The sequence below is a fragment of the Macrobrachium nipponense genome, chromosome 7 (assembly GCF_015104395.2).
Source record: "Macrobrachium nipponense isolate FS-2020 chromosome 7, ASM1510439v2, whole genome shotgun sequence".
Lineage (NCBI taxonomy): Eukaryota > Metazoa > Arthropoda > Malacostraca > Decapoda > Palaemonidae > Macrobrachium > Macrobrachium nipponense.
Genome location: NC_061109.1, coordinates 97,267,487 through 97,278,557, shown reverse-complemented (window position 1 = coordinate 97,278,557; position 11,071 = coordinate 97,267,487). Strand labels below are relative to the sequence as shown.

The 11,071-nt window shown below is 45.1% G+C and overlaps 1 protein-coding gene across 1 annotated transcript in view; it reads left to right on the top strand.

The window, feature by feature from the left end:
* Window positions 1-11,071, top strand: part of LOC135217279 (probable acyl-CoA dehydrogenase 6) — a 96,965-nt gene that overhangs the window by 20,057 nt on the left and 65,837 nt on the right. Inside the window, exons 3-4 of the mRNA XM_064253025.1 lie at window positions 201-330; window positions 550-824. Of these exons, the coding sequence (XP_064109095.1) occupies window positions 201-330; window positions 550-824 (405 nt within the window). The remainder of the gene's footprint in view (window positions 1-200; window positions 331-549; window positions 825-11,071) is intronic.

The following is an 11,071-nucleotide window of genomic DNA, read 5'->3' as shown; positions in this document are numbered from 1 at the left end:
TAGTACTGCAAAGATTGTAGTATCAGTTATATATTACTATACACAGTGAGTAACTGCTCCTCTCTTGGCATTAAACTAAATTAGATTTTTTGTAGTCATGGAAGTAAAAATTGTGTCATTTTTCTCTTATTTTGTATAACTGAAACCCCTTTTTTATAATTGAGATTGTAGGTTATTAGAGTTTATTGTTCTGGTTTCAGAATATGGTGGTCTGGGACTTGATTATCGGTACAGTGTTGCTTTGGCGGAAGCTCTTGGAAATATTCATTGTGGGGGTATTCCCATGGCTGTGGCTGTTCAGACAGACATGGCAACACCAGCACTAGCAAGGTAATTGATACATGATGTATGTTTAGTATTATTTATGTTCATGTATGCATTTTTAGTGTTTTTGTAAGCTTTTAATTTATTTTAGAAGTTTCAATCACAATCAACAACTGCAGAACATCACTTGCATTTTTAAGTTATTTTGATGAAATCATGGTATAAAAGCTTCACCACCTAATTAAAAGGTCTAGGGTATATTTTTACTGTGACTTTTTCTTTAAGGTTTGGAAGTGATTTCTTAAAAAAAGAATTCCTGGCTCCTAGCATAACAGGAGATAAGGTGTCTTGCCTGGGTGTCAGTGAACCTGGTGCTGGGTCAGATGTAGCTAGCATTCAGACCACAGCACGTCGACAAGGAGATGACCTTATTATCAATGGGCAGAAAATGTGGATCACTAATGCCTGGCAAGCTGATTGGATGTGTTTATTGGCAAATACATCTCAGGGGCCAAATCATCGCAACAAGTCCTTAATATGCTTACCCATGGATACACCTGGTTAGTACTGATTGTCTAACTAACTTTTTTATGACTTCCCTATCTTTATTATTATGCAGTTTATTCTTTGTTTTAAGCTTTTACATTGCTACTGAATGTTTATCAGTTCTAAATTGTGTTTTTGTACATGAACTTCCCTGCCAGATATATACTTAGCTTAGGTCTCTGACGTCACGACAGAAAATTCAAAACTCGCGGCACACGCTACAGGTAGGTCAGGTGATCTACCTTACCCGCCGCTGGGTGGCGGGTGTAAGAACCAGTCCCCCTGTCTTGTTAGATTATTTTCTGTCGCCGGCTGGACAACACCTGTTGTTCAGTCCTTACGATAGTTAAATTCTTTCTCGTTGCCGACGAATTGGATTTTGGTGAAGTACCCTTTGTTTGTTGGCTTGGCATATGCTTTTTGGATTGTTATTTGGATTTTTCTTTTGGCTTTTTCTTAGAATTAATAATCATGGATGATTCTGAAGTTAAGAAACCTAGTTTATTTAGGGTTTGTTCAGTGAAGGAATGTAAAGTTAGACTTCCTAAAGCTGCATTAGATCCTCACGCTGTATGTACGTCTTGTAGAGGGAATGAATACTCTTTTATTAACCCTTGCAAAGAGTGTGAGAATTTGGATGAGGATGGTTGGAAGGCTCTTTCTTCTTATGTGAGAAAGTTAGAGAAGGATAGGGCGCGCAAGGCTTCTTCAAGGAGCTCTAGTAGATCGAGGGTGAGTGAGATTGACGCTGAGAACCCTGTAGTAGAAGTAGTTCCTTCTCCAGTTTCAGCCCCTGGGCCCAGCTTTGAACCCGAGATTCGTTTTCGGAAGTTCCTTCCGGGAGAGCCTCGATCAGGAGTAAGGAGAGCCTCGCTCGCTCTCGACAAGGTAAGAGTGATAGTGCAAGTGATCAGTGCAGTGCCCCTAGTGAAGTGGAGGGTGCGTCTGACCGGCTCACTAACGCTTCCAGGCCTAGACCTCGTCCAGACTCCCAGACCCAGTGGAGGAGGAAAGTCGAAAGCCGCGGGAAGGTTAGGGAGAACCCTCACCGGTCAGGCGTCCCCTCGGCAGATCCTGTTGCTCGTTCCCAGGCTGCCTTGGATCGAACCAAGAAGGAGTTATTGCGCCAGTGCTTCTCGTCATCTTCGTCGCCTTCTCCTAAGCGTAGATGGAGCGCCTCGGAGTCGTCTCGCCCTCTCAAGAGGCCCTGGAAAGCTCCTTGCGCCCTTCCTTCCAGCCCCGAATCCTTCGCTGAAGAGCCAGAAGTGGAACGCAAGAGAGCCAAGAATTCTTCTGTTTACGCTTCTCCTGTTCGGTCTCGGACTTCGTCTCCTGTAGAGGAATTTAAGAGATCTCCTGCGCGCATCCTGGCGGGTCTGCAAGCGCAGATTGCGGCTTTAGCTGATTGGACTTCTCATCGTCGGAAGGACGCCTCGCTTCCGGTGAAGAAGTCTAAGAACGTCCCTTCTGCTAGCTCTCCTCCGGCTAGAGAAGTTTTTGAGCCTCGTAGCAGGAAGTCAGAAGTGCAGACTGAAGTTTCGGGATCAATCTCCGAGTAGGCTCTCCTCTCTTCCCAGCAAGATTGTGAGCATGTCAGGCGTAAGGAGCCGGACAGGCTCTCTCCTCAGGATTTCCGCTCCTCTTCTGTTAGGCGGTCAAGCGCTTGACAGACGTCAAGAGCTTGACAGACGTCAAGAGCCTCGTTATCTTCAGGAGCGAAGGAAGAGTTCTTCGCCTGGTTGCCGCTCTCCTTTTGACGGATGCTCGGAGCCTAGTAGGCGCCAAGAGCCTAGTAGGCGTCAAGAGCCTTGTAGGCGCCAGTGGAAGCATTCATCTCCGTTGGTTCACTCCCGATTGGATAGGCGCTCAGAGCCTTGTAAGCGCAGTGCTTCGACAGGGACTCCTCCGTGGATGTTTTCTCTCCCCGTGGCAGGCGTCAAGAGCCTGTAGGGGTTTGGAGTCTGATAGGCACCAAGAGCTGGCAGGCTTTTGAGGAGGGCAGGCTCCAAGAGCCTAGCAGGCGCTAGAGCCTGATAGGCGCTCTCCCTTGTCCAGGCGCCTTTACTGTGGAATTAGACTTTGTGTCCGACAGGCGAGCCTTCACTAGTAGGCGCTCTCCTAGCAGGAAGGCGCTCCCCTAGTAGGCGCTCTCCCAGGGGGTGAGGCGCTCTAGCTGGTAGGCGTCTCCTAGTAGGACGCTCTCTAGGGTAGGCGCTCTCCTTTTTAAGCGCTCTCCCAGTGGACATTCTCCCAGTAGGCGCTCTCTGAACAGGCGCTCTCCAAGGAATAGCTCTCCTCCTGGTAGTAGAGCTTCTAAACGTCATTCTTCCGAGGAATACCTTGGGGATTCTGGAAGAATTTGCCCAAGGATGCTTCAGTTTCTTCATACAAGAGACTGACCGACCTCCTCTTGCAAGATTTTGGGGGTGGGGGGCTCTTTCGGCCGTTGCCTCCTCCGTCACCTCCGTTCTTTTTTATTTTCAACGACCAATACGTCTAAGAAGTCTTCAGTCGTTAAGATGAAACCGACAGTGTCGATGAAGAAGGCTCTTGAGAATTTTGACGACTGGTTGCTTTCGAAGGAAGAGAAAGGCAAGACCGTATTTTCTTTTCCCCCGTCCAAACTTACGGGTAAGATGGGGATCTGGTACGAGTCAGGAGAGCCCTTGGGTCTGACTCTTCACTCTTCAGCAGACTCGGACTTCTCTTCGTTGGTTGATTCCGCACGTCGCTCGGCGCTTAATTCTGCGAAGACGACGTGGGGTATGAGCGAGTTGGATCACCTTCTGAAGGGAATGTTCCGAGTCTTAAAGGTTTTTAACTTTCTTGACGGACCCTTGGAGTCATGGCTAAGAGGACTCAAGATCAAGACACTCTTTCACCTGAAGACCTTCACGCAGTGCTGTCTTGTATGGACAAGGCAGTGAGAGATGGATCCGGGGAGATTGCTTCCCTTTTTGGCGCAGGAGTAGTAAAGAAAGGGCCGTTTTCTGCGTTTTCCGCTTTCCTTCTTACCAAGGGTGTCTCTCATGCACAGAGAGCTTCCTTGTTGTATTCCCAACTTTCTCCGCAACTCTTCCCGAAGAAGATAATTAATGACATCTCCAGCTCGTTGTCAGCAAAAGCGACGCAGGATATGCTGGCTCGCTCAGCTAGAATACCGAAACCTTCGTTCCAACAGAAAACGAAGAAGGAAACTCAGACTAGGCAAGAGCCCTTTCGAGGAGGTCCTTCGTCCCGCTCTTCTTCCTCCAGAGGTTCGAGACCACCCAGAAGAGGAAAGACCTTCTCTCGGTCTATTAGGGCCAAGAAGTAGCTCGCCTGTCCTCCAGACAACTGTAGGTGCCAGACTTCTGAACTTTGCGGATGTCTGGGCAAGGAAGGGGGCGGACAACTGGTCCCTCGCTATCATCAAGAGGGGATACCATTCATTCCCTTTATCTCGAGACCACCTTGACCACCACTCCAAGGGAACTGGTGGCCAAATACAAAGACCCTCTAATGAATCAAGCCCTCGCTCTAGCAGTAGAGCTGATGTTGGAGAAAGAGGCAATAGAGATGGTACAGGACCCTCTTTCCGCTGGTTTCTACAACCGTCTGTTCTTAGTTCCCAAGAACTCAGGAGGATGGAGGCCGGTTCTGGACGTAAGCGCCCTGAACGTCTTTGTGAAGAAGAGGAAGTTCGCTATGGAGACGACTTCATCAGTCTTAGCAGCTCTTCGTCCCGGGGACTGGATGGTGTCACTGGACCTTCAGGACGCTTACTTCCACGTGCCGATCCATCCTTCTTCGCGCAAATTTCTAAGATTCATGTGGGGAGGGAACGTTTTTCAGTTCAGGGCCCTATGCTTCGGCCTTTCCACACGCCCCCCAAGTCTTCACTGGGCTGATGAAGAACGTTGCTCAGTGGCTTCATCTCGAGGGAGTGAGGATTTCCCTCTACTTGGACGATTGGCTAATCAGGGCCAAGTCCAAGGAGAAATGTCTGGAGGACTTACGATTAATGCTGAATCTAGCAGCTTCTCTGGGTTTGCTAGTGAATTTCGAGAAGTCACAGCTAATCCCAGTCAAGAGCGTATCTATCTGGGGATTCTGATGGCTTCTCAGGTTTTTCGGGCGTATCCTTCCCCAGAGAGGATAACCCGAGGTTCGGAGAAGGTAGCAATCTCTAGAGAAAGATGTATGCACAGCGAGGGAGTGGATGAGTCTGTTGGGGACACTCTCCTCGCTGGAGCAATTCGTTTCTCTAGGGAGGTTGCACCTCAGACCCCTACAGTTCTTCCTGACGAGGAACTGGAACAGAAGATCTCAAGGTCTAGACTTTGCGTTCAAGATCTCGCAAGAGATAAAGGAGGATCTACGTTGGTGGCTAGACCTCTCCTGTTCAAGGAAGGCCTTTCCTTGCAGGTTCGGAACCCCAGCCTAGTGGTTATATGCGGACGCATCGGACATAGGTTGGGGAGCTACTCTCGGGTCGAGAGAAGTGTCAGGCACCTGGATGGGGGATCAGGTGTCCTGGCACATCAACAAGAAAGAGCTAACAGCGATTTGGTTCGCTCCCATCAAAACCTTCGAACCCCTCGTAAAGGGAAAGTCAGTTCAGATCAACGGACAACACCACAGCCCTGCTTACATTCGGAAACAGGGGGGGACTCACTCTTTCTCCCTCCCTGTACGAGACAGCGAGATCGCTCCTCCTGTGGTCGGAGGAAAGGAAGATAAGTCTTCTCACCAGGTTCGTACAGGGAGAAAGAAATGTCAGAGCGGATCTGTTAAGCAGAAGGAATCAAGTCCTTCCCTCAGAGTGGACTCTGCACTCGGACGTATGCCAGGAGCTGTGGAGGACGTGGGGCAGGCCCCATCTCGATCTATTTGCGACCTCCAGGAATGCGAGGATAGAGCTATACTGCTCCCCTATTGCGGACCCAAGGGCAGTGGCAATAGATGCATTCCTGATGGATTGGAAAAACCTGGATCTTTACGCGTTCCCGCCTTTCAAGATTCTAGGGGAAACGCTAAGGAAGTTCGCAGCTTCAGAGGGAGCAAGGATGACTTTGATAGCTCCGTTCTGGCCTGCCCAGGACTGGTTCACAGAGGTACTGGAATGGCTGGTGGATGTTCCAAGATCCCTACCACTAAGAGTCGATCTGCTCAAACAGCCCCACTTTGACAGGTTTCACAAAAACCTCCCCGCTCTCAGTTTGACTGGATTCAGACTATCAAGAGTCTCGTCAGAGCTAAGGGCTTTTCGGCAAAGTCTGCAAGGGCTATTGCCAATGCACGTAGACCTTCCACATCTAGAGTCTACCAGTCGAAGTGGGACGTTTTTCGACATTGGTGCAGGACTCATAAAGTTTCCTCCTCCAGTACCTCTGTGACTCAGATAGCAGATTTCCTTATCTTCCTGAGGGAAAAATGCGGGTTAGTAGTCTCCACCATCAAGGGCTACAGGAGCATGCTTTCCTCAGTTTTTCGTCTTAGAGGATTAAACATATCCGAAGACAAGGACCTCCATGACTTAATCAGATCATTTGAGACGGTTAAAAGAACCTCCTACTTAGTTCCTAGCTGGAATCTAGACGTCGTGCTGCTCTTTCTGAGGTCCTCAAGATTTGAACCTCCCCATACAGCTTCGTTCAGAGACCTTTCGATGAAGACTCTTTTTCTCTGTGCGTTAGCTTCAGCGAAGAGAGTCGGCGAGCTGCAGGCTCTAGAAGGTGAGGTAGGTTTTCAAGGAGGATCCGCGTTTTGCTCTTTTCTTCCGGCTTTCCTAGCCAAGAATGAAAACCCTTCTTCACCATGGCCCAGGAGCTTCGAAATTAAGAGCTTGTCCTCCTTAGTTGGGACAGAAGAGGAGAGATCTCTTTGCCCGGTGAGAAGCCTGAAATTTTATCTTCAAAGGAAGAGAAGACTTGCTGCTAATGAGAGCAATCTCTGGTGCTCTGTAAGGGACCCCAGTAGGCCCTTATCAAAAAATGCCCTCTCATTCTTATCAGGAATGTTATTAGAGAAGCCCACACATCGTGCAGTCAGCAACAGTTTAGTCTTCTGAAAGTCAAGGCGCACGAAGTGAGGGCCATCGCGACGTCTTTGGCTTTCAAGAAGAATATGTCTTTACAAAACCTCATGAAGGCCACTTTTTGGAGGTGTGAATCAGTCTTCTCCAATCACTACCTAAAAGACGTATCGATTACGTATGAAAAGTGTTTTGGGCTAGGCCCTTACGTATCGGCGGATTCAGTGCTGGGGCAGGGAGCTGAAACACATCCTTTTTAATCCTTTTCCCTGTTAGTTTTTAATTTGGAGTTTTTGGTTGTACAAAGGAGGTTGCAGGAGGCAGCTCCTTCTTTCGTATACTAATATTAGTAATTGGTTAGGTGATCGGTTGTGCTTGAGGCTCCTTGCGGTTGGTAGTGATAGGCTCTGGCATGTAAGCGGGTTGATCCCCATTGACCAGACCCTGTTTGGATTCTGCCAAGTAAGTGGACTCAGTTCCCATTGGTAGACCCAAAGAGTTCTTCAGCTATAGGTCATGCCCTCGCTGAGACTTTAGGCAACGCAGACTAATAGACAGTAACTATGAAGTCTTCTGCCTAATTCAGGTAAGAACCAAGGGTTTATTTTTATTCCTTTAACATGTGTTGTCCCCACTTTCTAGGTGAGTATGTGTCTCTTTCCCTCCACCAAGGGTGTCAATCAGCTAAGTATATATCTGGCAGGGAAGTTCATGTACAAAAATGATATTGTTAGTATACAATAAAGTTTTGTACATACTTACCTGGCAGATATATACGATTGATGGCCCGCCCAGCCTCCCCTTAGGAGACAGGTGGAAGAAAATAATCTGACAAGAAAGGGGGACTGGTTCTTACACCCGCCACCCAGCGGCGGGTAAGGTAGATCACCTGACCTACCTGTAGCGTGTGCCGCGAGTTTTGAATTTTGATTATCCACAATAATAGAGCCTAGGTCTTGCTTGCTAAGATAAAAATCTATATTAATCAAATAGAACTCTACAGATGTAAAATGGCAACTCGTATCCTTACTTCTCCTACCTTGTCAATACTGCATAACTGTAACTCTAAATGTGCTTATAAACCATCACACTTAAAATGAAAACTTGATGCAAAAGGCGGGGTCCTTGGTGTTTGAACTATTAAAATAGGCAGTTTTATGCATGTTTAGAGGGAGATGGGAAGTATTTGCTTATTTTAGCTATTCGTTGGTGGTTGTGGTCCCCATCCCGCGCAAATATAGCGGGTTGACTGAATGTCCATACGAGTTCGTGACATGATAAAACAATTATGCAGCATTTAGTTGACAATTGTTAATTCATGTCCATATTAGTCCAAGTCCAGATTAATAAGAATAGGCAGCATTTAGGTCACAATAGGTATAGTAGCATGTCTATATGAGTACAAGACATGATAAAATAATTAGGCAGCATTTAGGTCATAATAGATATAGCATGTCCATATGAGACCAAGGCATGAAGAAATGATTAGGCATTTATGTCACATTAAGTATTGCATATCAATACAAGTCCAAGATGATAAAATTTTTAGTTCATGTTTAACATATCCATACGAGTCCAAGACAATAAAATAAGCAGGCAGCATTTAGGTCACAGTAGGTATAGAATGTGTATACAAGTCAAAGACATGATAGAATTATTAGGCAACATTTAGATCTCTATGGCTGCTCGTTCAGTTTAATCGTTTAAAAACTACATTCTCTCTCTCTCTCTCTCTCTCTCTCTCTCTCTCTCTCTCTCTCTCTCTCTCTCTCTCTCTCCTCTCTCTCTCTACATCAATAGTTGGACCACATATTAAATATGCAGTACAGTTTTGGTCACCAACACTAAGAAAGGACATAAATAGATTAGAAGGGGTACAACCAAGAGCCACAAAGCTAATTCCATCCGTCAGGCAAATAGGTTACCAAAGACGACTAAAGAACCTGAACATTTATGGCTTAGAAACACAACGATTGTGAGGACAACTTATAGAAACATTAAAAATACTGAAAGACATAACAAAAACAAAAGTAGACAGTAATCTATTTATGTTAAACAAAAACCAGACAAGAAATAATGGATGGAAATTAGAGCTGAAAGATACCACACATATTGCAGGAACTTCTTCACATACAAGATATGTGACACATGGAGTAAACTGGCACCAGAAGTTGTAAACAGCAACAGTGTGGAAGAGTTTAAAAGAAAGCTAGACATAATCATTTGGGCACTGTGAATGAACAGTAGAACCTGCTCCTAGAAATAACTGAACACACAATGTATCCTTAGATGGACTAACAAGTCTTTGTGACATCCTAATCCTTGTAACTCTCTCTCTCTGTCTCTGTCTGTCTCTCTCTCTCTCTCTCATGAGAACTCATGGGAATGTAATTTGTATAATTGTGTTTATCAGAAAGAATAATACATTATTTTAACTAAACTCTAGTAGTTTACAATATGTTTTGGATGGTGTATAGGTTTCATAGATTTTTTTATATACCATACAAAATAGATAATAATGCTGTAACACATCTTTAAAAAGTCCTGCGCGCACACAGGCTTGAATAAAATGTTTGTTAGATTTTTAGTGAAGAGTTAACCGAACCCCGAGAAATTGAATTAGGATGGAAACATCACTTTGAAACACTACTAAACAACAAAAACAATGACCTTGAAGAGCATGTAGAATTTGATGTGGTTGGGGATGCAGAACCTGACATAACAACACTGGAGGTAAAAAATGCACTCAAGAGGATGAGAAATGGTAAGGCTCCTGGAGTGGATACAATACCTGCAGAGCTCCTTAAAAACATGGGGGATGATGGTGTCATCTGGCTACTAGAGCTAATCGACATACTCTGGAATGGTCAAATGCCACCTGAAGACTGGAGAAGAGATCTAATATGCCCAATCTATAAGAAAGGTGACAAGACAAATTGCAGAAACTATAGAGGAATATCCCTAATGTCACATGCTTTTAAAGTATATGAAAGAATACTTGGAACTAGATTGAGAGGATATGTTGAACCAAAGCTGGGTGAATGGCAAAACGGTTTCCGACCAGGAAGAGGGACAACTGATATGATTTTCTCCCTCAAGATGATATTTGAGAAGAGCTGGGAATGGGACAGATATATTGCTTTTATAGATCTAGAAAAGGCTTTTGATAGAGTACCAAGAATGAAAATATGGGATGCCCTAAAAGACCCTTACTATGGAATCCCTGAGAAACTTATAAGAGCAATTTATAACACCTATCAAAACATCAGATCCAGAGTAAAAACAAATCAAGAGAATGAAGACTGGTTTGAAATTAAATCAGGAGTAAGACAGGGCAGCATCCTTTCTCCACTTCTTTTTATATTGTTCCTAGATAAATGTATGAGGGAACTAGATGAGGATGAAGCTGCAGATATGACCATCAACCTTATGTATGCAGATGACCATGCAATGATAGCCCCCAGCGCAGAATCTCTCCAAGAAAATGTCAACAACTGGAACGCGATCTTCACAGCTAATGGAATGCGGATCAACAAGAATAAGATAGAGATCATGCACCTATCACGAACACCAAGTAACATGGATGTAGAATTAGAAGGTCAGACATTGAAACTGTAGAAATTTCAAATACTTAGGAGTAGAGTTTAGTGACCAAAACGATTCAAAACTGGAAATAACTACCCGAATACAGAAATTCAGTAACAAAATGTATCTACTCTACCCACTAATGAGAGACAGAAATATACCTCACAAAGTGAAAATCATCATATACCCCTCTATTTCAAGACCAATATTGACTTATGGCCTTGAATCATTGACATTAACATCAAGAACTAGAAGCCAACTTCAAGCAGCTGAAATGAAAGCCCTAAGACTCATAAAAGGTGTAACAAGACTGGATAGGCTACGAAATGAAGACATTAGAAGAGAACTGGGAGTGGAGGGGATACTAGATTTTGTGGAGAGAGGACAGCTTAGATGGTTTGGACACACCAAAAGAATGGAGGAGGAGCGATATCCTATAAGGTTTTTGGAATGGACACCGGTAGGAAGACCAAAAATGAGATGGCTACAAAACATAGAGAGAGGAGTAGAGAGGAGAGTCTCTAGTTTGCGGGAAGTTGATGAGGTGAGGCTCTATGATGATCGATCGCCAAGAATAGAGACAATTCCTGAAGCAGGACGACTGACAGGCCTGGAGGCCTACCTGGCATCTGGTGAGAAAAGAAAGGTGGTGAGAAAGTT